The 26,635-nt window shown below is 43.3% G+C and overlaps 1 protein-coding gene across 4 annotated transcripts in view; it reads right to left on the bottom strand.

Moving 5' to 3' along the window:
- The window catches only part of ADTRP (androgen dependent TFPI regulating protein), an 89,417-nt gene that overhangs the window by 14,082 nt on the left and 48,700 nt on the right, over positions 1-26,635 (bottom strand). For all 4 annotated transcript variants that reach the window (XM_030929562.1, XM_030929563.1, XM_030929564.1 and 1 more), the window contains one exon: positions 8,076-8,191. In XM_030929562.1, the coding sequence (XP_030785422.1) occupies positions 8,076-8,191 (116 nt within the window). The remainder of the gene's footprint in view (positions 1-8,075; positions 8,192-26,635) is intronic.

The raw sequence follows: 26,635 nt of genomic DNA, 5'->3' as shown, positions 1-26,635 counted from the left end.
GGAAGAGAGAGGGGAAAGAAGAAGAAAGAAAGGAAGGCAGGAAGGAAGGAAGGGAGGGAAGGAGGAAGAGAAGGAGGGAGGAGGGAGGGAAGGAGAGAAGGAGGGGGGAGGGAGGGAGGGAAGGAGGGGGAGGAAAGGAGGAAGGGAGGAAAGAGGGGAGGGAGGGAGGGAGGGAAGTAGGGAAGGAGGGAGAAGAGAGGGAGGGAGTGAGGGAACTTTGCATTCAACATGTCTTCTATTTCAGTCAATGTCAGCCCTCCCTTCAATCTTGCCCCCACATTTGAGCCCATGAAATCATATCTATACTAAACTTCCTTATAAATGTTTCCTCAGTCCCCCCATTTCACAATCTTCCTTCAGCCTCCTTCATTCCATCTGGGTTTCTGTCACCGTGTACCAACTAGGCTTTCTTGCTCCTTTCAACCCACTTCCCCTACTGCAAGCCACCAATAATCCGGTAATCTTTCTAAAAGCGGTCTCTGTCCACAGCCCTTGCCTGTCTGCAGTGAATCCCAGGACCCCAGCTGCTCACCCCAGCCGACCTGGCCTGGCCGTGCCCACCCTCCGTTTGTAGATCTGCGGTCCCTCCATATTGAACCCCTTTGTTTCTGGAATGAACTGAGCTCTGCAGTTTCTTGGCTTTCACACCTGCTGTTGTCTTTGCTGACCTTTTTGTTTCCTGGAACCTGCTTCTCTCTGCCCAGTGTCTGGCTGAATCTTACTCATGCTTCAAATCTCAGCTTAAAAGTCTATTTCTCTAGAAAAGCTTTCCTGAAGCTTTCTCCCCCCACCCTGATTCAGTTAAATGCTTATGCCAGTTGCTTCCTCCACCCTGGAACTTATCTTTGTTACTTATTTGTTTTTCTCACTAGCTTGAAAGCTCTGCAGGGGCAGGGACTGTGTCTGTCATGCACATTTATTTGCCAAGTGCCCAACAATGCAACAGGTTCTTTGTATTTTGAAATGAATTGCTGTGTTGGGTGGCTCTGTAGGACACTGCTATGGACAGCTCTCAGTTGCCTGACTCACCAAGACCACCACAGGCTCTGAAAATTTGGAAATATACCAGTGGCCTTTCAAGTTTTGGTTAATCTCATTTTACTAATACTTTGAAGAGGCCAATGACATTGCCCCTCAGTTCAAAGAGCAATTTCACATCCTTCCTGAGCCATCCGCTATGTGAACCTTTGTGAGTTGGACCAGGTGGGCACCAAATGGCAGCCCAAAATTAATTTTTTAGGGTCTCCTTATCCTAAATCTTAGAGGATTAAAATGGCTGTCAAGAAATTCATAACTTCTGCGTCTTATCAGTAGGGAAATACAGACGTCTGTGGGTGGCAGATAAGCAGATAACGGAGTTTTGTGGGCTTTGGGCATATAATTCTTTCTTTCGGTGTTAACCCTCATGTTACATCTTTCCAGCCCAGGAGGAATATATCAAATAGAAAGAGTCAGGAGAAACTGTAGAGCTAGAGTGTTAGTCAAATAGTTTACCTAGATGATGAAATGTTGGCAAAGATGAGAGTTATTGGGGCGGCAACCTCATCGTGGCATTTAAAGCTGTTGCCTGACCCCTCCCTGAGACACCCCCTTCCAGTTTGAAGTCTCTCCACCCTCAGGGCCCATGGTTTTCTGTCTTCCTGCCCTTCTATCACCTGGTCATTCCTTGCTACCCTTGCTGCTCCTTCTCCCTCCTGTCCCTGAGAGGAGGGCCTTTCCCTGGTGTTTGCCTCTTACTTATTTATCTTCCCTCTCTTCTCTCTCTTTCCAGCAACCTTGTCACTCCACGAGGGTTCAACTAGCTGCATCTCCTCAGCCCCACCTTTCTTGAGACTGCAAGGTTTGAATTTCTGAATGGAAATTCCTCCAAGCAGGTGATTCTCAATCTTGGCTGAAAATTAGAATTGACTTGGGGGCCTTAAAAGTTCCAATGTTGAGGGCACATCCAGAACCAACTAAACCAGAATATTTTTGAAATGAGACCCACTACAGGATATTACACTCACTGTTTTACTTATACCCAAAACTATTTCTTTCACAATTTATTTTCATCTACCAATGGAATCACCATTTTTCTAGTCTACTAACTTAAAATTTTTAGAATTATCCTAATTTTTTCCTCTTCATTTGTGTGGTACATGTCAATCAATCCATAAAACCTATTCTGTTATTTCAACAATGTGTCTCAGGCGTGTCTCTCATTTCTTATTCTACAGTTTTACTCTTTTCACGCTGTCATTATTTCTGATTTCTGTTACAGGCATTTTGGTTGAACAAGAACTAAGGTTTGAACAGGAAAGATGAGAAGAACAGGAGATGAGATACCCTTTCCTCTCCTAGCCCTCCACCTCCATCCCTCTTCAGTTTGGATCCTGGCTGGGCTGGACCCCACATGTTGACAATAAGGGTGTGTTGTGTGGCATCTTTCTTATTAATTTTCATATAATAATTTACAGGCAGTGTAAGGATTTCTTCTGTGGAAAATGGGGCTGAGATTCCAATCCCTGCTGACAGTTGAGGCTATAAAGCTATGGTTGACCTGGACGGTCCCAGTTGAAGATCATATTTTAGGAAAGGGTAACAGTGGCTCTGGGAGAGAGTTCATCCTAACACACTGGAAAGAGAAAGAGAGAACTGCTGATTCTGGAAATGGCAAGGTGGCTAGTACCGGAACTCAGCTTAGTCCACCCCTTGGCAGCTTTTAATATATTCTCAGGGTAAGATGTGTACGTGTATTTGTAAATGAGGCATGAATTTAAAGAACTGTTACTTCTGGGAACCCAGGAAACTTTGCTGAGGGATCTTACCCTGGCAAGCACAGTATAAAAGAAAGTAATTCTCTCTCTTGCCTCATAGGAACTACTTTGGGGAAGCGACTTTCCAAACATCTGCCCCAAGGCTGGGTGATGGCTGCATATCTGTGCAGTGCTGGTACTGGACATGTAATACCTTATACACTAGCAGAGACACCTGCAGCATCAGTAGGTTTCTGGTCTACCAAGTGCAGTGTGATGATGGACTCTAGGCCAACTGGGTTGGTTGCTGTGGCGAGTAACATTGTTAATTCTACCAACACAGGGGGTTGATGGGTAATGACAGTGTTGGCACCTGCAGTGGGCACGGTGTGTGAACCCTTAACACTGTGCCAGGTGGGGATGTTGGGCCCAGTGGGGATTATGGTTTTGCCATCTGTGTGTAAGAACAATGCTCAGAACAGTGTACAGCATGGCTTGTGCAGTGCACAACAGGGGCATGTGTGAGCACTCAGCAGATTACTGGAACTCCTTAGGGATGGAGGTCTTGGAAAATTGGACCAAGACCTCCAAAGCAGAAGGGTGTTTGGGGGTATCACTGGAACTATGAAATAATCATTCATAAAAAATAAGACATTGTGATCAAACTACATAATATGCTGGCCAGTTTTTATTTTTATATTGGTTTATATTTTATTTTGTTTCCCATCTCTTGTCACTCCAAATTATTTGAAGCGCTATTGTCAAGAATGACATGTTAAAGCAGAATTTGCTGGTCAGGTTACTAATACTGATCACCCTTACTTTCACTCCAAACAAACAAACAAACAACAGCAACAACAAATGCTCTCATTGTCTATACTACGTCCAACCTCCTGTAGTCTGCCATCTGCAAGCCTCCACCAGTGGATAGCTCCAGGAATATTTCTCATTAGTCTCTTTCACAAACAGGTCCAGCAAACAGAATTATTGACCCCTGCTCTCACACTTTCTGCACTCTCCTGGCCTTGGGACTGTGCTCCTGTTGTTTACTTTCTCTCATTTTTTCTAGCTCTAATCCTGCCGGTCCTTCAGGGCTCAGATCCAATGCACGCCTTCCACAGCGCCCTTCCCACACTGCTCAGCTGGATGCAAACTCTTCCTTTTTTGTGACTCCTTGTTTTTTTTGTTTTTTGTTTTTTTAATGATGTTTCACCACTTTCCATCTTCTGTACTTATAATTTGTATGCATGGGTTACCTCCACTTATTAAGGATAAACCCCCTGCAGGCTGAAGCTTGGCCTTATATAACGTTGCTTTACTGAGCAGGACCAACCATGTGTTAGGGAAAATATTTATTCAATAAAAGAATGATAAAAACCAGCAGAAGAAATATTTCTATTTTTTTTTTTTTTTTGCTCCTCACCACTGCCTCAGGGAGAACTAGGTGAGGTGTTTTGGGGTAAGAGAGAAGGGAGGAATAAGCGAGCTACCATATTTAAAGGTGACTAATGCTTTCCAAAGGAAATGAAAGATTTGCAGTCATTACGATTTTGCAAAGCTTTATTTTCCCACTTAAGGGATGGCTCTTCAATTTTGCAATCTGAAAAAGAACTAAAAGCAACCACCACATGTAAGGCGGTCCCCTCGGTCTCAGGGACTATTTTTAGGTCATTGTAACATGGTTTCGGCAGTGAAATGCTTCTCCAGCTCAGCTTCAGTGCTGTTTTCCTGACTCATGTTCATTTCTCACGCTCCCTCTGGCCCGAACCCATGCTCTTTACCTCATTCGTGCTATGTCATTTCCCCATTTGACCATCTAAACTGGCACATCTGACAGTGGGCCCATAGCCACTTCCCTAAAACATCTCCATGGGTATCCGCAGCTTGTAGAACTTCATGGCCATCTGTGGCTGTGAGGAGCCAGGGCCCCTGGAACCTGCGTAAGGGTGGGGATGGCAGGCACCAAAGAGTCTGAGCTCCTCTAACCGGGATGTGGACAGAAATAGAGATGCTTCCATCAACAGGACAACATCAAAAACCCTCCTTTAAGTGTCTATATTTGATTTGTTCTAGCAAAAATGGGGCTTAATGGACCAAATACCAACTTAGTATTTCTCACGAAGGATGAAATCCCAAACCACCTCAGCTCCCCACTGGGCACTGGAGCCTACCCAGTCACATTTCTTCTGGTGACGGGGCTCCATCCCTTCCCTCCACTCCCTTCTTACCAGTACTTTACTGTCTAATCCAAGCATAGAGCTGGGAACAACACGTGAAAGATTTCAGAGGCTGGGTGTGGTGGTTCACACCTGTAATCCCAGCACTTTGGGAGGCCGACGTAGGTGGATCACCTAAGGTTGGGAGTTCAAGACCAGCCTGACCAACAAGGAGAAACCCCATCTCCACTAAAAATACAAAATTAGCTGCACCCGGTGGCGTATGCTGGTAATCCCAGTTACTCCGGAGGTCAAGACAGGAGAATTGCTTGAACCCGGGAGGCGGAGGTTGCGGTGAGCCGAGATTGTGCCATTGCACTCTAGCCTGGCCAACAAGAGTGAAACTCCATCTCAAAAAAAAGAAAAAAAAAAAAGAAAAAGAAAGATTTCAGAGTGCAGAGCTAGGTCAAGCTTTGCGCATGCCCATCCATCCAGCATTTAGCTGAATGGTTTTGCACACACTGGGAACTGAACAAATACCTGGCCATATAAACACAGTGGAAAGACAACTGGATTTGGAAACAGAAGACCTCAGTTTTAGTTGGCTCAAGTACCAGCTTTGCATCTCCACTGCATCTCTGCCATATGACCACGGCCATGTCATCTACCCTCCCGGAGATTTTGTTTTCCGGTGCTAAGTCATCTTTATGTCGCCTCCCATTGCTCACACTCTCTGATTTTATGTGTGGATTGACTGATGCTTTCATCAGTGGGCTGACATCAACTCCCCGGAGTTACCAGCAATGCCACCAACTGGTCTACCTGTCTTGTTCCTCTTCAGTCTGATGTCCACACTTCAGCCAGAATCGTCTTTCTAATCAGCTTTCTTACATAAACCACATCATTTCATTCCTCTGATTATAATACTTCTCTACAGAAAGGCACTTGCTTTAAAAGTCCAAACTCACTGATGTGGATTTACAACCTGGCTTTACCCTGTCCTCCAATTCAGCCACACCCTCAGCTCCTCCAGCCCTTTGCAGATGCTGTTTCTTCTGCCTGAAGGTCTTTTCCACATCTCTTTTGACCTATTCTTACTCATTACTTGGGCCTCAGCTTAGACAGTGCTTCCCTTTAAGAGGCCAGTCCTGCATACCTCTCTGTGTGCCCATAGCATCCTGGGCTTATGCCTATTACAGTCCTATCACCCTGTCTCCCACTGTCTGATATGCTCCTCTTTCCCCGGCAGCCTCTAAAGGTAGCAGGTTTCCTGAACATCACTGTATCCTCCGTATTTTAGCATAGTGCCTGGAGCTGGTGAACCACTGAATGGATAAAGGATGCACTTGTACCTGGTTCCCATCTTGTCGCATTTCTTTCTTCAATCTCCTAATTAACTGCATCATGACGACACCCGCCCAGGTACTGACAAGCCAACCTCCTGGCTACTACTTCTCATTTTTATAGCCACTGCAATTTTCCCCAATAACAGCAGTGGCCTTAGGTGCTTTTTATCTTCTTGGTCCCCAAAAAGGAAAAGAACAACAAGGGTCAGATATGTGAACTGATAATCAACTTACAAGTCCTTAGGTAGAAGACATTAGTAAGTAAAAGGTAATAACATATATATGAACTACAAAATTTACGCTTTGCAATAAGGAGTAAGTTAAACACCACCAAAAGAGATACAGCATCCGAATTCATGTGTATAATCAGCTAGCTTCTACTTTGCTTCTCTTCAACACACGCAAGAACAACAACAACAAAATCTTTATGTGTCTATACTCTTACCCCAACCCAGGTCCCAGATACTCTGTCTTTAGGGATATATTCCTTTGTGTGAAGCCAGATATGGCAAACACATAGCATATATCTTACCACTGTCCATTGTCATGCTATTGAGAGTCATTGCCTAATAATCAAGCAAATTTTTCTTGGTAGTGTCTCAGAATCCTTCTCAACAGAGTGCTCCAGACATCAACTATCAGTAGGTCCCAAGCTTAAGCCTCGTTCTCTGAAAGTTCCTTTGTTAAAATGTAAAGGCTTCAGAGGCTGAAGAACAATATAGAGCACCGGAGTCTTGGGGTAGATTTATTGAGCAAGTGCTTTCTTCAAGATGGGAGAAGAAAGATTTGGGTACTCGGGGAAAGAGGGGCACAGAAAGGTGGGAGGGGTAGACACCACAAAAGGGAAGGAAGGGTTAGGGAGAAAACAGCAGATGAGGTCTGGACACCAAGTTTGTTTGCTCTAAGACAGAGGCTGGTCGAGTCCATAAAACAGGCACTGCTAGAGCCCAGGTTCTTTGAAATGCACTCTCTCTCGGCTTCCATCCCTGACAGAGCACTGAACTGAACTAAACTTCCCCGCATATAGGGATCAGAGGGTTGTCCAGATTGTCGCACATGAATAGCTTGTGTGAGTCTAGAGAAGGAACACTGATTAGCTTCCAATCTGCAGATCTTGTGTTCAGCAAGCCTCTTTCTTTCAGTAGGAGCAAAAGCATGGTACCAGATGAGAAGGTTATAGAATGGAAGAAAAGTTTCTCAGTCACTGGGTGAAAGGCCAAGCACGTTCCCTTGATTATAGACTATTGGGCAGCATTTCTGAAAATGAGTGTTGCCAGGTGGTTGAATGATGAAATCTAGGCCAGTTACTGAAATCGTCTCCCATGCATTGCCCAAATGCCTTCTAGGAGCTCTGATGCCAACTGCTGATGCAAATAAGCCCATAATGAAACAGGCAACAGGAGTGGACAAACCTAGCCCGCTCTGCCCGCTAAATGCCTTTTTAGGTAGAATGTAGTTAGACGCCTCAGATCCCTCAGCCATTCGAACATGTTCACTGTTCACTGAAGATAGAACCAAGGAGCAACATTTCCTTGGGAAAGCAAGGTGCATGGCTTTGCAATGATTAATCCTTCATGAGAGAGGGGGAAGTTGTGACTTGCTGTGTATGTGTGTGCACACCTGCATGTTTCTGTGCATGGGAGGTTTCCATGAGCATTAAAATCAAACAATAAGAATCTTACCTGGAAAGATTACATTTCTTACCTGGAAATGTAAACATGATTAAATCCTTATTAAACCAAGATAAAGGGATTCTGACAGAACAGTACGCATTTCTGGAACTTCCCTCGGGGCCTTGAAGGACAAGCCTACGTTGACTTTCTCCATGTGATTCTTACCGGCTGATATAAGTAATGCTGGCAGCAGTCAGCAAGGTGAGTCCTGTCTTCTTTGATGGATAGGAGTGAGGCCCAAGGACGACTTCAGCCAATGTGATGGGGAATATCAAAGTGTGCTGGAGGAGAGAAAATGGCAAATCAGAATGGCAGGGTGTCCGGGGTGCCTATAGTGCCCATAATTCTCTGTTCCCCTTCCAGTCTACCTCTTCCACACTGCTAGATGAACCTTTCCAGGTCATGCTCCCTAGATGCCCAAGGACTGACAGTGGCTCCCTCTTGCCTACCACATTAGTCCAAATTCCTCTGTCTGGCTACCAAGGTCTTTGCATTGTGTCTCACCTTCTCTCTGCTCCCGCTTATTGCCCACTGCTCCCCTGTCCCCACTTTTTTTTTTTTTTTTTGCAGGGTGGGGTGGAGATGCAGTCTTGCTCTGTCACTCACCCAGGCTGGAATGCAGTGGCATGATCTCAGCTCACTGCAGCCTCTACCTCCTAGGTTCAAGTGATTCTCCTGCCTCAGCCTCCTGAGTAGCTGGGATTACAGTCATGTGCCACCAAGCCCGGCTAATTCCTGACCTCAAGTGATCTGCCCGCCTTGGCCTCCCAAGGCGCTGGGTTTACAGGCATAAGCCACCGTGCCTGGCCCTCTCCTAAAACACACACACACGCATGCACACACACCCATGCATACTCTCACACACATTCACACATTCATGCACAAACGTGCACTCCCACTCATGCATTCATACATTCATGCACATCCATGCACATGCACACACACGTTCATGCATATTCTCACAGATATTCACATATTCGTGCACAAACACGCACACTCACGCATACACACTTAGGCATATTCTCACACATTTGTGCACACACATGCACATGCATACATCCATACTCTTGCATACTCTCACACACATTCATACATTTGTGCACACATACACACACCCACGTGCACACACACCCCTCCTCCGTTAGACCAAGGCCGTCTCCTTCACCCTCCGTCGTGTCTCTTTCACCCTCCGTTGTGCTCAGCATGCTCACTCACACTTCCAGCCTCCTGTCCCTGCTTCCTCTCCCTGTGTGGACTGTGCCTTCTCTCCCTGGGATTCAAATCCTCTGTGTTCTTGCAGCCAGTGCAATCTTCCATGATACTGTCTCTGAATTTTCCTCTTGCTAATTTCTCTCACTCAATTCGACTGCATTTATATCCTGTGCCATGTAGTCTAGCACTTATGGTGTATATTCGTAAGCTCTGGGGGGCCGGAGAACATGTTCCACCCATCTCTGCGTTTCCTATTGCATTTAGCATGGTGTAACCGAGCTCAGTTCTGCTGAGGGTGGTAAGTGTGTGGGGTATGCGTGAGCCTCCCTCTGAAACCCCTATGTCCTCCCCCTCCTTCCCTGCATCACCCCCTCCTTATAACCATCTGTTTTCTTACATCCTCCAAACCCTTAACAGTAGATTTTTTTTAAATGACATAATCAAGGAAATAACTTTAGGAATGGTAGTGTTTTCACATGCAAGGACTGCTGCAGCCTACTCGCATCTTGATTATAGAAGCTGGCCTGGGAAAGGTCACTGGAGTATGTGTGCCATGTCTTTTCATTTATTGACAACATTTATGAAGTTCTTCTGCCATCCTCTGAGCTCACTGAGAACATCTAGTAGTGCTAGTATTTTGTGTTTTTTGTAGTTCCAGCGGTCATTCCTCCTTCACTCCTACTCGCCAATTTCCTCAGCTCGTGGCTGCCTCTTTCACCCACAGTCTCCACCTGCAAGCTCCAACCCCATCTTGTTCCTGAGCCCGGAGGCAGCTATGTTGGCCCCTTAGTTAGGGTAGTCTCTGGAGCTTGGGAATGTCACTGTGTTCCCATGCCCAGCAGTGCAGCTGGCACTCTGGGTGCTGGCTCTGGGCAGTCCTTGTGCTGTCATTCACAAAAGTCTTGTGCTCAGGAGGCATCCCCAGGAGGCAGTAGCTTCCTCCCATCTGAGCTGAGCTGGCTACAGCAGTTGGAGATCACGATGACCCACAGATGACCAGAAATGGGTCAAGTGAGGTCATTTGGTGAGGCAGGAGAGGGCGAGAAGGACTAGGCTGTAAGTACAGGGCAGCATGGGGTGAAGAGGACCTCTCAGCGTGTCCCGGTCAAGGCTACAGTGGGGTGGCCCAGAGCACCTGGGCATCTCAAGGGCCCTGGGCACCCTGAATTTTAGTAACAATGCCTAGAGAAACAGCATTGCAGACAAGCCATAGCTTTTACATAATTTGCTCACGGCTGGTCCTGAACACACTGACTGGTTGGAGAAACAAATGGAAAGACTCCCAGGCCCTCATCACACCTTGCATCTTTCTTCAGTCTGATTTTAGGCTGCAGCTTCTGTGTCTCTCCCTCTAATAAAAGAGCATGGCATCTAAAGGCACACAGTTTCTAATCTAACCCTAGGCTAGAGACAAAAATCTCTTTGAACTTCAGATTCCCCAGTTATAAAATGGGTTCAATAAATAGTACATATCTCTGGGGAGGTTGCTATGGGGATTGAGGTGAGTGCGTGGAATATGCTTGGTCTCTGGCCCTGGAGAGCTTCCGAGAGCATTTGCTAGGGTTGTCACTATTATCAGTGTGACTGTTGTCCTTCATCTCACTGGTGGGCCCAGGGTGGGGTGCAAGCAAGGGTCCGGGATATCCGTGGCTTCAGGTGTTTAGATGGACTCTGGCCTGGGTCTGCAAGAGGCTATGGCGTGCCAGCTACTGGCGTATGGTTGTCCCCGGGGCTCCCTCCCCAGCCCACAGCTGGTGCCTACGTTCCCAGCCAAGGCCACCTCAGAGCCCTGCTGATGCTTAGTGACCAACAGGGATGCTCTCTTCATCCAGAGGCCACCTCAGCAGGCAGGAGATGGAGCTGTCTCCCTGCACAGCCACTTGCCTCTCTCTCCCAGCCTTCATCTCTGCTGCAGCCAGGAAGATCCAACCTCTATTAAAAACCATTAACAAGCCCATTATACTAGCCATTGATCTGACGAATTTTATTAACCCTGCCCACAATCAGCAGCTCCCGTCCTCTACATTAACAATCATTTGGAACAGAATTCCTGTGGAATAATGTACTGTGTTCGCGTTAGGAGTAAATGAGTTCACGGTGATTAATGCTTTTACAACAAACAACTCAGGAATGCATGACTGGTCACCTCTGTCAGGAGGCTGCCCTTTGCAAGTGACATTCAATTGGATTTCCAAATGAATTCTCCCTGATGGCTTCTGGGAAATTTACTTCAGTGATGTCATTAGTGATGGGCCATATACCTCGACTTCATCCTAGCTAAAAGGTCTTTGCAAGAATCACATTTTCCGGTTGGGGCTGGGAGTAGCAATGAGGAAAAGAGCCTTCTAAATATTGAACTGCAGTGAAGAGCCAAACATGATGCAATAAGCCTTCCGGTGTTTCAAACGTATGGGTAGTTCACCTCACTTTGACATAAATCATATGACCTTTGTCAGACAGCACATATTTCAATAAAAAAAGGAAGAACAAAGTCAGTAAGAGAAAAATCAAATATGCTTTTTGCTTCCAAAAAATCTAATAATTAGGCTGGGATTGACACAAATTAGAATGCTGCCAAAAATTACTGGAAACACTGACTCATTCTGTATTTCAATTAACAGTTTCTCAGTTTCCCTTATAAACAGTGAAGCTGACAAAAATTAATTATCTCAGATGGGGTAAAATATTTCCTTCCAAAGTAAACAAAACATCATGGGCTAAAACAATAGCATGTGTAAACAGAGGGGATCTAGTGGAGCTATCTTTCCTTGTCATTGAAGTCATCATTTTGGTAGATTTTCCTTTAAACGTCTCTTTCCAAATGCAACGGTTATAAGGACACTCTTGTTCTTCTCCCATCCTTTTCTATTCAATTATACCTTCCCCATCATTCTCCATATAATGCCAACTTTCACCTGAATAGCTTGGAGTGAGAACTACCAGCATGAAGTATCGATTTAAGTATTAGTGTAATAATCACACTAGATTTGCTGCTTACAAAATAGCCTTGCAGATAAGTAGTAAGATTTACCAGCCCACAGAAAATTTTTGCAAAGTTGCATGAGTGACAACATGGAAAATAACGATAATGATTTGAGCACTTGTTTGTACTCACCCCATACAGGTAGATAAGTGGCTCTATTAAACAATTTCCCTGCATATGAGGCTAAACTTACAGTAGGATGAAGTTTGCCTGACCTTTGAGAAAGAAGCAAGCCTTAATCACTGAGATAACACATGGAGCCAACAGGTCTTCATCACTGTCATAGAGGCTCCAGAGACCGAATCTTTAAGGCTATGTTGATCACACTCTTATCCTAAGGTTCTTACAGGGCCCAAGAGCACTTAATTTTCTCCAGTGAAAAAAATTCAGAGAGCCTGAATTTTACATATTGTAAAATCAGATGATATCATAAAAAAATCTAATCTCCACTTCTTTCCTCTATTTCATTTCCCTTCTGGACTATCTCTTGTGTTGACTTTGAGTTGACCAAGATAAATAAACTGATTTCTACCCTCTCAGATGGGTCATCAAGAGCTTTCTCCTGCAGATGCTGTTTCTATATCACCTGCTGCATATGTGCCTTAATACTCTCTTCCTCTCCTCTATTCAAGCCACATTCTGATCTGAGAATTAGTTCCTCATATTGGCTCTTCCCAAACTGAGGTCCTTTCCTCCAAGTCTCTACAATGATATCTTTGGTTTGCTTATGGTACTAATGGATAAATACTTTTAAGTGAAGTTTTAGTGCACGAACAAGATCTCATTTCTGGGTACATTAAGGAGGATTTCTTTTGTTTACAATGTATCAAATATATCATTTTTTAATTTTAAAAAATGGAAGCCTTCACAAAATCTCTTTGGGGAAAACACATGACCAAAATATCAATTAAAACATAAACGTAAATACAATAGACATAGAAATGGAGGCAAAACAAACCTTAATCGAATGCCATCACATCCAGGCTTATTATTACACTGCTGGATCACATTTCTTAAGCTTGAAAATTGCATGCAATAAAGGCATGCAGTAATAGTTGTTTTGTAAATTCTAGTAAAGCAATCTCTGGTTTTGATAATACCATCCATTTGCAGGCTAAAAACTTTTACCTCCCTCCTCACTAACTTCCTGTGCTACAATTTCTGCCTCTAACTCCCTACAGGTAGAGACAATGGTGATGGTCCGTGACATGTTTTTAGGAATATTTTGTATCTGAAAGCAGAGACCATTTGTATTCTCTATGTTCCTTACATTATTAAAGGTACAGTTTTGCCTTAAGTAAATCTGATATCTGGAAATCTGGAAACGTGCACATAGGCTATAGAGCTTATATCTCTACGGGACTTAAAAAAACAACTTCCAACTATGCTACCTGTAGAAGTCTTTTCAGTCTCAAAGGCTGAAGTTTTTAAAGAGAATTGGGTTTGTAAAAATTCTCTTTTCTACTTTCTAGGAACTCAAGTGCACAGGCCAGACACCACTGTCATTAAAGAGTCAACATTAAAATTCGCTGGGAGGAAGGGATTGGGGAGATAAATCACCCACAGAAAGAGACACTGACTTCTCTTTGATCTCCACTGTCAACCTAGGTGGGCTAACACACGTTCCCCAGCCTGCAAATGCAAGTTATATGGCAAAGAATAGTCATGTTTGCAATTTACTCTGAAATGCACAAAAACAAGATGAATCAATGGATGCACAGGTGGAGAGATCTATGAGAAAGCAAAAACAGCAAACTATTAACAGTAGAATCTAAGTGGTGGGTGACCCAGCTATTCACTGTAAAATTCTTTCAACCTTGCTTTATGTTTGAAATTTGTCATAATAAAACTTTGGGGGAAACATGAATAGTCTTTACTGATCCAGAAAGAGAAATGAATGCCCCATTGGGCCAAGGAAGAAAAGCACACTATTGTTTATGAACTCTTATGTGACTTGAAGAGATGGTTAAATGACAACTTTATGAATCTTCTGAAGAGAATTTTTAAGCGATCTTTTACTTACTACACTGCTGTCCTTTGGGTTAATCTGTAGTTTGACCAGAATTTCAAAGCATCATTCTATTACAAAACTAGTTGGCTTTGAAGGAATCCAGCCTGGTGAAGACGTGGCAATTTGGATTCTATCCAGTTAAGGATAAGATTTAAAAAAAAAAAAAAAAAAAAAAAAAAAAAAGATATGGGATCTTAGGACCCTACAATCAGGAATCAGGAATATATTCGCCTCTTCCTGTCCCCATCCCCTCTCTCTCAACCCTCTAAAGTATCCAAATCCCTTCTTCCTACTGAGCTCTCGCTGGCGATAATAACACCCTACACACCTGCTGTCAGGGCTGACTGACTCCTTTACTCCTCACAATCAAACTTCATTCATTTTTTTACCAAAATGCTTTCCATAGCTGCTTATTCTTTTATCTTCCCAGGCATCACTTCCTTAGCTTTTCCCTATTTTGGTACATACAATCACTTAGCTTTTCCCTATTTTGGTACATATAATCAGGTGCATAGTCTGGTACATTGCAATCAGGCAAACCTAAAAAACAAGTTTTAATGTTGCTACTCCCCAGCTCAAAAACCTTCGGTGGCTCTCTATTGCCTCTGTGCACTATCTATCACCTTCCCTCATCTCATCTCTTATTTCTTATTTCTCAGAGCATCTCAGCAGGCTCCCTCTCTTCTCCTCAGTCTCCTTATTATCCTTTTGTTTCAACCCATTTTTCTTCTCTAGTATTCTTCCTTTTTTTTTAATTTTTTAACTCTTTAATTTTTTCTCTCCCAACTAATGCCATACATCTTTGAGATACCTTACCCAAAAAGCCCATTTATTAACATGAGAAGATAGAAACGAAAATTAGAACTCAGAAGAACATTGAAACACAAATACACCAATCAGAAAGCTTACTGGGCTTCTATTGTTGAGATTCAAGTTCAGCAATATGCTTCCAGACAGATAAAGTAAAAAGAGCAAGATGAAATGTACACACTTCCTATTTTTTGTTTTTTGGAGAAATTAAAGATTTCCCCCTAGGCATTAAGCCTGAAAGAAATTACTACCATTGTATTTTCATTTTAGCGGGACTAAGCCTCATAGTGACCTCAACAGTGTCCTCATAACAAACAGTTCAGAGGTCTAGATTCCATAAACTGATAACATCTGAAGGCAAAATAACGAAGCTCAATCAAGTGAAGGAGATGCTGCCAGTGAGGAGGTAATATTTTATATTTTTGTAGCCTTATGTGATCTGAGCAGTAGAGGAACTCCAGAAGTACCATTTTCCCCATGGGTGTTTCGTTTGTTTTTGTTCCAGTTGTGAATCGGACACCAGCCAGGATTTTATTCTTTGTTTAAAGCCTGTAGTGCAGGCATTACCACTGTTGATAACACAGAGATCTAAACACTTGGAGAAATTAAAGGAGTCAATGCTAATGTTGAACCCTTTTACTGCAAATAAGAAGCCTCACCAAGGAAACCATCCCCAGCCTTTCCGTGTTTGTGAGGCTGTGGCCCGTCCTGCCTTCTCATGGGATGCTCACTCTTCCGTCTGTTCTGCGGCTCTGTTGGTCTGCACTCAATGCTTCACTGCTTAACAACATTCCAATTTGTTTTTTACACTGTCAATTTCATGTGTTTTTTTCCCTTCCTTTTCTCAAAGAGATGATAAACTCTTTGAGGGCAAAGCTCTCATTTATTTTTTCAGGACTCCCCTCCAGCCTCTCCTTAACACATATTTTGACTGTTTCTCTTGTGCACCTGTCCACCGTAGGATTGAGTCCTTAATGAGGTCTGCAGAGGTCCCAGGGATCTGTCTTTCTTCCCGTGCCCACCCTCTAATTACTCTGCACTCCCATGTGAAGACCAGGTTTCCCCTCTCACTGCGGATACGGCACTCACCTGTGTCTCCTTCACTCAACCCCCTTGGCCTTCACATCACTTTACAGGGCTCAGTGACCCTCAGCTGAACCCTGAAACTCCAGCAGGCACCTTTTCTTGGCAGAACTGAAGGCTCCTGTGCTCATTCCTATCATGATATAACACTCATACATTCACCTAATACTGACCAAAGTCTTCCAGAGATGGAAGCAACTCAAGGCTTGGGGTCACCATTTTCTCTCTAGTGCCTACAGTGTTTAACCTATTCTGGCCACTTAACATCAGTGACATTAATGAACGAGTCAATGAAACAAAGTGGGGCAGAAGAGGAAGACAGGTCTTCTGCACAGCCTGGGAAACCAACCCAGACTTGCTTCACTGGACTCCAGCACCCACATAGCAGGCTGCGTCCAGGATGGGAGGGTTGCAGAATCAACCCCACTTCCAGCTGGTGACCTTAAGGCTTTCTTACAGCTGTAAATGGCACCCCAAAGCTTGGAAATGGGTGTTGGAGATCAACATACTTTGGATATTTGTCCTCTCCAAATCTCATGTTGAAATTTGATCCTCAGTATTGAAGGTGGGGCCCAGTGGGAGGTGCTTGGGTCATGGTGGTGGATCCCCTATGAACAGCTTGGTGTGTTTGAGTAATGAGCGAGTTCTCACTCTTAGTTCCCGTGAGATCTGGTTCTTAAAAAGAGCCTGGCACCCCCTCCCCTCTCTCTTGCCTCTCTTCCTCTCTTGCCATGTGACATGACATCTCCCTTGCCTTCTGCCATGAGTAAAAGCTCACCAGAAGCCAAGCATGCTTCCTGTGTAGCCTGCAGAACTGTCAGCCAAATAAACCTCTTTTCTTTGTAAATTACCCAGTCCCAAGTATTTCTTTACAGCAATGCAAAATGGACTAACACGGGGGCTACAGAAAAGCCTGTGAAAAAGTATGACTCTTAGAAACAATCAATGGGTGCCCACTCTATAGTCACTAAATGGTAGACTCAATGAAAAGGCACCACTGAACAGGAGCTGGCAGCCCTGCAGGAAGTCAGAAGATATGGAGCCAGCAGAGACTGTTCTTTGCTCATCTTGAGACTCACTGGTCTGTGGCTCTACATTCCGAGATGGGGCCAGGTAGAAAGGCCCCCGGGTTTTGCTTGGTATCTCCTCCATGCCCCTCCTCTTCATCAATCTGTAATTCACTCTCCTCCATGCTTCTTTGCCTGGCTTCACATGGTGCACAAGGAGACTTGTTTTAAAGACAGAAACAGATGGGCAGCTCTATGGAAAGCTGCTCCAAGTTGGAGGAAGGAGATTGTTCTTTTAAAGAAAGAGGAAGTTTAGGAAGCATGGGGATCTGCTCTCACTTTTGGGAAACTGTGTCTCAGCGCACCATCCCTTCCTTTCCGATATCTCATCACAATGTCAAGTAAGGGCTCCGAGTGTGTAAGCAGCTGGTTTCCCTGGGAGATACTAGTGGTTCTGGAAAGCACCCTGTAAGCACAAACTCTGGGGCATGGTTCCAAACCTTCCACATGACTGATCCCATGACAGATGTTCCCACACTTTCTCCTTCCTGCCTCTGGCCTTCCCTCCCTTGCTGACCTATCAGGGTTTTCTAACGGGATGTGCAGGCTGTTTTGTGAGAATGGCATCTACTCATTGGTGATTTTCCTAAATGCACATAATCAGTTGATTTAGGGTTAGTCAATCTCTCTCTTTCTCTGTGTGTGTGTGTGTGTGTGTGTGTGTGTGTGTATGTACCTCTTGCCAGTGGAGAAGGGAATGGCTAACAAGTAGGGCCTAAAGGTAAAAGATAAGAAGTTGTTTTCCCAGGAAATGCCTTCATTCAATACCTGTCAAATATCTCTTGAGAAACAGTTCTGCTTCAGCATTCTAGGTAACTGAAAGGTATATAAGATATGGTCTTTGAACTAAAAAAAAATTAATAAGTTTCAACTTATATCTATTGTAACCCTACAGTGTCAATCTAGGACTAGGCTAGTCCTAAGGCATTATGTAAAGGAGGCTCTGAAAGTGTTAGACCACAGTAGGCAGCACCACATCAAGCCTTTGGTGTCCACAACGAAAGACAATACGTTCTTGTTTAAATCAAAGAAAGAGTTATGGCAAAATCTTCCTATTCTAAAAGACTCAAGGATTTCCCTTCAACAGCTTTTGTGACATTCCTAAGCTGTATCTAATGATCTCAGAATGTGCCACTATATTGTGTTTTGTTATTTCAAAATAAAAGTTAATTTTAATTCCCTATTATTAAAAACATATAACTACATGTGAGAGGTTATTTTTTCAATTATGAACATTTTTTTCTTTCTTTCCTTTTTTTTTTTTTTTTTTTTTTTTTTTTTTTTTTGAGGCGGAGTCTCGCTCTGTCGCCTGGACTGGAGTGCAGTGACATGATCTCGGCTCACTGCAACTTCTGCTGCCTGGGTTCAAGCGATTCTCCTGCCTCAGCCTCCCGGGTAGCTGGGATTACAGGCGTGCGCCATCACACCTGGCTAATTTTTGTATTTTTAGTAGAGATGGGGTTTTACCACATTGGCCAGGCTGGTCTCGAACTCCTGACCTCAAGTGATCTGCCTGCCTTGGCCTCCCAAAGTGCTGGGATTATAGACATGAGTCACCCTGCCCGTCCATGAACTTTTTTCTTTCTGAGAATCCAAGAGCAAAACAAAACAAAAGCAGAAGGTCATCTATAGGATGTCAAGCTAAAGATGTCCAGTGGCTTAGTAGATTTATGAGTTTGACACTCAGAGGAGAAATCCACCTGGAGACAGAGGTTTGGGAGCCATCAGAGTGTCAACATCACTGTATTAAGTGGTAGTAGTTGAGATAACCCAAAGAGTATATGAGTTGGAGGAAGAATAAAGCATATAGGAGAAAGCACTGTGGAGACACACCAGTTGAGTCAGAGTTTCTAAACCTCTGTACTGTCAATGTTTTAGAATCCATAAGTCTTTGTAGTGGGGGGTAGGCTGGCCTGCGCATTGTAGGATGTTAAGCAGCATCCTTGGCTTCTACCTAGTAGCATGCCTTCCCCATCCCCCAAAGTTGTGACAATTAAAGTTGTCTCTAGACATTGCCAAATGTCCCCTACAGGGCACAATCCATCCTGGTTGAGAATTCTTGATTCAAAAGATAGGCAAAACAAAAGCATTTTGCAAGGTTGATTGACAGGAGTGGTCAGAAATTCCGGAGGTAAGGAAAAGAGGGAAAGAACTATTTCAGGAGAGAAGTGTCCAATGCTTTGGAGAGGTAGTCAGGCATGAGCACCAAATCTCCTGGGTTTCCAGACAAGAAGGCTGTTGGTAAGCATGCAGGCCAGGAGCTTGCCCCTTGTGTTTCCAATGAGCCTGTCCTTCCTTCCAGGCTAAGTCCTCCACTTCTTGTTGAGTGTCTGGGACTTTGAGGGTTCAACCTCCTGCTAAGTGGATTCTTGGATGTGGAGCCAGGAGCCTGAACACTGAGGGAAGATCAGCAAAGAGATGTTCCCCAGAGGCCACTGCCATCAATTCCACAACCCTGAGGATGGCTGGGAATCTTAACAAGTTTGTAAGTATAAAATTTAGGCACCTACCGTGCAGGACCAGTTGGCAACAAGCCCACTTGCTTAGAACCCTCTACACTCCTGAGAACGCAAGCCTGGGGCATTGAGACAAACTTCCCATGGCCAAGAAATGTGGCTCACTTCCTTATCATGGTCTTCTTAGGAAAAACTGAAAGAAAATTTCTCCAAAGGTCACAAAATTCCTTCTCACCACAGAATAGTACAATGTAGCTTTTAAGAGTTCCTACTTGTGTTTAGAGAGAGATGCTGAAAACACACACACGCTTTTATTCGTAACCAATTTGTACCAGGCGAGCTCTCCAGAATATCCCTCTGAAATGATTGTACACTTTTTGGTTTCCAAATTCAGAAGACATAAAAAGCACAAGGGTTTGTTTTGTTTGTTTGCGTAGTGCACTTTAGCTTTCAAGCTGAATTTTCACGGGTTAATTAGTTTCTAATAAAAGGAAGAGAAATGCTGACATCTTCTCTGCCTTTACTGAGGCTTCTCTTTTTATTCTGCCCTCAACATAAGAAGAAACTTGATTACTATTGGATTGTTAAAACTTCAAGTTCCATAGCAGCCACGAAAGAACTTGTTCTGTTTCTATTTGTGGAGTTCACAGGCATGGATTTACTTTTCACATGCACAACGAATGAACCTCATTCCTAGCTTCTTTGCCCATCAACAGGAACCCCTGGTTTGGTAGTATCAAGTATGTCTCCCAGGGCCAGCAGCAGGCCAGAAATAGTGATGAGGAGGGAAACTGACCTATCACAGGCTTTCACAGAGACAGAAAGGGGCTGTTCCTTTTTTCAACTGTTTTTCCTCTTCCCCGATGGCCTCTCTTTCATCTGGTTACCGCCATGATCGTGTCCTTATTCCTCTGCTTAATTTCAGACTCTGCCACCTTTTCTCTTTGATTCACTAATTCTTTGGAGACATGAATACACAGTTACCTAATTAACATCTGGCCACGGTGGATGTAGAGAGGAAAGGATCAGCCTAGAAAACTTTCTGCCAGATAGTATATGCTTTGAGCTATAGCACCAATCAGAACAGACATTATTTCTCCTCAAGCAAAATATATGTAAATGATGACTCTATGCATCTCTTTGAACATAAGTCAGTCATGATTAGACCACATGTCTCAGATGTAACGACTAAAAGCCCGATAGATATTTCAAGGCATCAGTAAGCTTCCTAGCAGTGTCCTCATTTACAACCTTCTGTATAAAAGAACACTCCAAAGTTTCCAAATATACAGTGTCAGCTATAGACACTGACACTGTGGGTCGCTAAAGGCTTTCCCTCTCCCTCTAATGCTCCTTGGCCCCAGCACACCCCACTCTACCCCAAAGGAAGAAGAACTCTGGGGTCAGTCAAGGTCACAGAGAAACCACTAAAGTAAGAGACGAAGTCTTCATTCATTCTCTCATGCCATGATCATTAAGTGCCTAACTACATGCCAGGCATTGTGTGGGGTGCTAAGGATCGGGAGGTGGACAGATGTGGTCCCTGGCCTTGCAGACCTTACAGTCAATGGGCAAGATTTCCTATGAGCAAGTAAGAAAAGATACCAACTGCAATATGTGCTGTGAAGGAAAACAAACAGGAATCTAGGTACCAGAACACAAGTGGAGGAACAAACTTCATGGAAGGGCAGTCAGGGAAGGCCATTCTGAGAAGACTATGTCTAAGATGAGACCTAAAGGTGAGCCATGGGAGAGCAGACGGGGAGTGTCTTGGGCAAGGGGGCAGTACATGCTAAGGTTCAAGAAAGAACTTCAAGAGCTGCAGGGCACAGTAAAGCCTGGAATGGCTGGAACATGGAGTGCCAGGGGGAGAGAAGCTCAATCTGTATCTGCAGCATTAAGCAGGGCCCAGGATTACCAGGTTTTGTTGGCCATAGGAAGGAGTTCAGGTTTATTCTAAGTGAAGCAGGAAGCCACTGCTGAGTATCAAAAAGGGAAATAACATTTTCCAATTGATTTTGCCGTGGTCTGTAGAGGCCTGAAAATGAAAGCAAGAGGACCAGATTGGTGATGTTGTATTTAGGTGAGAAATAAACATGGCCACAAGGGTGTTGGTGGTGGAGCTAGAAAGTGAACAGATTTGCTACCTATTTTGGAGGTAGAATGGATAAGAGTAGCTAATGGAATGGATAGAGTGGAGGGAGGTGGCAGGGTCAATGCTGGTTTTTGTCTTGAGCAATTGGGAGGATGATGGTTCCATTTCCTGAGATGGAGATGCTCAGAACAGATGAGAATATAATATACTCAGTGAGATTTTATAATATAATATAATAAATATAATATAATATAATATAATATATTCAGCGAGAATATAATATATTCAGTGAGAATATAACATGTTCAGCTCTGTACATGTTGATTCATAGATACCTGTGAGATGCCTACTGATATATACAGTAGCAAGGTCAGGTAGCAGCTGGCTATGCAAATCTGGAACTCAAGGGAGATCTGAGCTGGACACTCAGCACATGGAGAGAACAAAAGCCATGGAAATGAATGGATGCCCGTTACTGGGGAAAGGGCATTAGCAAAGCAGAGGTCCCGTGGGAAGCCTGGAAGAACACCATCCTTTAGAGGGCAAGCAGGGGATGCAAGCAGAAACCGAGGTAGGAGAAGAACAAGGGAGTGTGGCATCAAAGGGTTAAGGAAGCAGAGTTTCAAGGAGAGAGAGGTGCCCAGTGCTGCTGAGAGGTGAGGAAGATGGGGGCAAAAACAGGTCCCCAGAATTTGGTGACATGGAGATAATTGGTGACTAGAATATGATGAATGAGCAGAATAAGAATAGATCCTAAGTACAGGTCTGAGGGCAACACTCTCGGGCTGTCCATTCCAAGAAGCACACTTGTGTGCATGAGTGACAGTGTGTGCCCCAGAGGAACTCCCAATTAGCCAACTCTTCTCCCACCTCTGAAAATCTTTGTAAGAAACAGTGCAGGGCTCAGGAAAATGAAGCTATGACTTGAGGTGTGCCTCTGCTTCGGGTGGTAGGAAGAAGGGTTGTCTTTCCACTTTCCACATCTTTACTTTCATCTTATGGAGTAGTCAGTTCCAAAGACTGGAGGCCAGAGAACAGGACTCAGAAAATTGCTCAAGCAGCAGGTGCCATTCTGCTTCCAGTAAAGCCAAAGGAATAAAAGGCCCCAGTAATATTCACAAGAATAAAAGGGGTTGGAAAATTGGGGGAAAATTTAAAAACAGCCACTATGTTGGAAGAATTTACACCTTGGGGCATTAGGCAGCCAGTGCAGGCCTGGGGCAGACCTGAGAGTTTGGTTTCTGGTTAAATCCCTGATGGCAGAAAATCCCAGTTAACAAATAGGACTTGCATTTCACCTCTCCTCTCCTGAGGAGGCCCAGGTAGTCCTGCAGGCTTGTGTGCCTAATTTCCATGCTGACACTAACAGCCAAGTAGATCAGGCAATCCTGGGTGCATTAAAACCCAATCTTGAGACTTTAATAATATGCAAACTAAATAAACAGCATGCACCAGGAAACAAATGCAAACTCATCCTTAATTGTCACATTGCCTAGCCTGAAAGGCAGGCAATTTGAACACCTCAAGCAATCACGTTATGATCAAGAGCCTTTTCTTAATTGCCAGAAACCCTATGGGTCTCTCCTCCAGGAGAGGATCAGAAAGGACCACACTCCAGCAAATTCATCTATAATCACAATTTAGCATTATTACATAGCAGCCTGTCCCTAATAAAGGGATGAACAAAATGAATTCTTTAATCACTAGTTCTCTTTCTTTGCTGATGCCTGTCCCTTTAAAATGAGTGTTTTAGAAACTTTGCATTTTCCTCTGAAATGTACTCTGACCTCCTGCATATGATCCTCCCCAATCTGACTGTGTTATTTAATTTATTTATTTACTTTGAGATAAGAACCTTGCTTAATCACCCAGGCTGGAGTGCAATGGCACGATCTTGGCTCATTACAACCTCTGCCTCTCAGGCTTAAGTAGTTCTCCTGCCTCAAGCTCTCAAGTAGCTGAGACTACAGGCATGCATCACCACACCTGGCTAATTTTTGTATTTTTTGTAGAGATGGGGTTTTGCCATGTTGCCCAGGCTGGTCTCAAACTTCTGGGCTCAAGCAATCCACCTGGCTCAGCCTCCCAAAGTGTTGGGATTATAGGCGTGAACCACTGCTCCTGGATCTGACTACATTATTAATTGGAATTAGCGATTATTTGCATAGTGTAGAAATCTGTGCCTTCAAGAACAGTAGAGATGTTTCCAGCAGGAAGGAATATAAGCTTGCACAAAAGGCCTTTTCACTATGTAGTCTCCCATCTCCCATATGAATTGGTTCTAATCTACCCCATACCACTTCCAATACTGTCAGGATAGTTTCTCACCATGGATTCAAATTCCCATTAATATTTTTTCTAGTCAATATTTCCTCTTCTGCTGACATGGAGGTCATACCCTCCATGCGTACGTATTATGAGAGTGGTTATTTTAGAAAGTATAACATGCATATTTAACCTGGTCATGGCTGACATAGGTCACTGTCTCTAGCCCCTCACCCTCCAACAGTCCAACGGCACCTTAGAATACCTCTATTCCAATCACCCCCTCTCGATTTACACTCTATTTTTGCTCAGCATTTTAGCTCATTTTGGAGGATTTTTTGTATTTTTAATCACTACACATTGGACAAATTCTTTTCCATTGCTTTTAGTATCCAAACCTCCGTTCTGAGATCCTATTTCTTCTTTCTAGAGTATTCCCTTTAGCATCTCCTTCAGAGAAGACTTGTGGGTGGGGAAATCTGCTCTAGTGTGGCTGAAAATGTCTTTGTTTTGCCTCTATTGTAAAAGACACTTTCAGTGAGTAAATAGGTTGACAGGTTTTTCCTTCAGCACTTTGGAGCTATTATTCCATCCCTGGCTTTGCTATTGCTATTAAGAAATCAGCTATCAGTTTAACCATAGTTTCTTTTTAGGAAATCCATCCTATTACTCTGGTTAATTTTTGGATCCTCTTTTCTGTCTAAAGTTTCTGTAGTGTCACACAGTAGGTAGATGAGAGTGGTTTCAGTCCAGCCTTAGTCCTGCATGGAATTTATGTTGTAACTCTTGAATCTGAGGATTACTTTTGCATACGTTCTGGGAAATAATCAATGTTTATCTCTTCAAATATTGCCTTTACCTCACTCTTCTTGGTACCTTTTATGCTGCTTTATTTTAGCTTTTGGGAATTTCCATAACTTTCTTGTTGGTAAGCCAAGCATTTTAAAAAGGTTTTTAAGAAATATTTTTATTCAATGTTTTGGGTGTCTTATAAAATATTTTTTTTCAAGTTACTGTTTCACTATATGGCCAGAAACGAAATCACTCAGGACATTTTTCCTTTGAATGAATAACTTTCTCCTCACGTTAAAGATCATAGGCATGATTCAGAAGGAAGCTGTTGATCCATGAATTTTAAGGTCATGGATCAACAGGGTTCACTTGGGAAAACAGAAGCCCATCCAGGGATTCCAAAGAGGAAGGGTTTCAAGGCTTAGGAAGCTATTGAAAAGGGAAGGGCAGTGAAAAATAAAGGAAATTTCAACCAGATGGGGGTGATTCATGGGAGCTCATCAGGAAGCCGCTACAAACATCAAAAGTCTTCATGAACTGCTACCATTGATCTCAGCTACTTGCAGGATGAAGTGTGTGATTCCTAGGTGCTTTTCCAGAAGCCACTACTGGCCTCATGTCTGCAATCTTCCCACATATCTATTTGAACTGCCACTAGGGAATAATGGCTTCTCTTCCTCCACATCTCATGAGAATGCCTCTCATTGGCTGACTGTTGCCTGGAACCATATGGAGAAAGGCATTCTAGCAACAGTGGGTGGCTCCGGGTTTATCCCCTGCAATGCAGTGGAGAATGGAGAAGAGGCGATGGTGACTCCAAGTCAGTAACAGTTTGCGTGGGTCATTAATGTATCACTGATAGCACTTTATATTGCACATGTAACATATTTGTTTCTGCTAACAATGCAGAGAATTAAGGATGGTAAACATGCCTTGCCTGTTTAAAGGAACCCAACATCAAGAGAGGTTTATTAATTTTTCTGAAACTACACAGCAAGGCAATGGCAGAAATGGAATCAGAGTTGAGGTTTTCTGGTACTTAATTCTTTTCATGAAGTAAAAAACAAACTTGTCAATTATTTTTACAACTTGGACACACAGCTAAGAAATTTTACTTCTCCTCGTACCAGTCTGACTTTTAGGGATCAAGCTCCAACATTTTTATTTCTAGTAGCTTATACCTTTCAACTTTTTAGCCCAAGTAGACATTCTTAAAATGTGAAGGGGCATTTGTGAATAGGATCTGAGTTACAAGATGGTCCATTTCCTGATGACCTGTACCTGAAGATCATTAGATTATATGCATTGTGCTCTAAAAGTTTCCATCTAAAAAAAAGAAGCCACTAAATTTAAGGGTCATTCTCACTGGACATGCAACTCAATCTTCCAGTTGTCAAATATTCAACAAATATTTCTGAAGTGCCTTTTTTTTTTTTTTTTTTTTTTTGCCAGGCTTACAATTTCTGTGATCCTGATGATATTTTAAAGCTTCTGACTCTGACATTAGGTTAGTGAAGTATTATTTTAAAATATGTCAGTAAGAGTATGCATATTAATTAAAATGTTCCCATATATAAGCCTTAAATTAAACTCTCTGTGCCAATTGGAGACAAAAGACCTTTATTAAATACTATTAGATAGGTTAAGTATTTTACTATTTCTGCCAATCACTGCTAAAAAATAATACTCATTGTCAAGCATGAAATGGGTAAAAAAGGAAATCTCATCTTATGATTGTCTCTTCGAGTCACATATCCTAAGATGATAGCAAAACCAGCATTTGCAAGCAATGGTCACATCCTACTGTTCCTGATCAGTAGGCCTGTTATCATCAGGGTTGAATTCTGTTTCAGTGCCATCATAATTCCATTGCTGGTTCTCTGAGCAGATAGAGGGAGGATGCACCAACACACCTAGAGATTTTTAGTTAATCAAGGTGCTCTGAAATGGC

The sequence above is a fragment of the Rhinopithecus roxellana genome, chromosome 4 (assembly GCF_007565055.1).
Source record: "Rhinopithecus roxellana isolate Shanxi Qingling chromosome 4, ASM756505v1, whole genome shotgun sequence".
In the NCBI taxonomy this organism is placed as follows: domain Eukaryota; kingdom Metazoa; phylum Chordata; class Mammalia; order Primates; family Cercopithecidae; genus Rhinopithecus; species Rhinopithecus roxellana.
The sequence above is the reverse complement of the archived record's forward strand: the minus strand, read 5'-3'. Positions and strand labels throughout refer to the sequence as shown.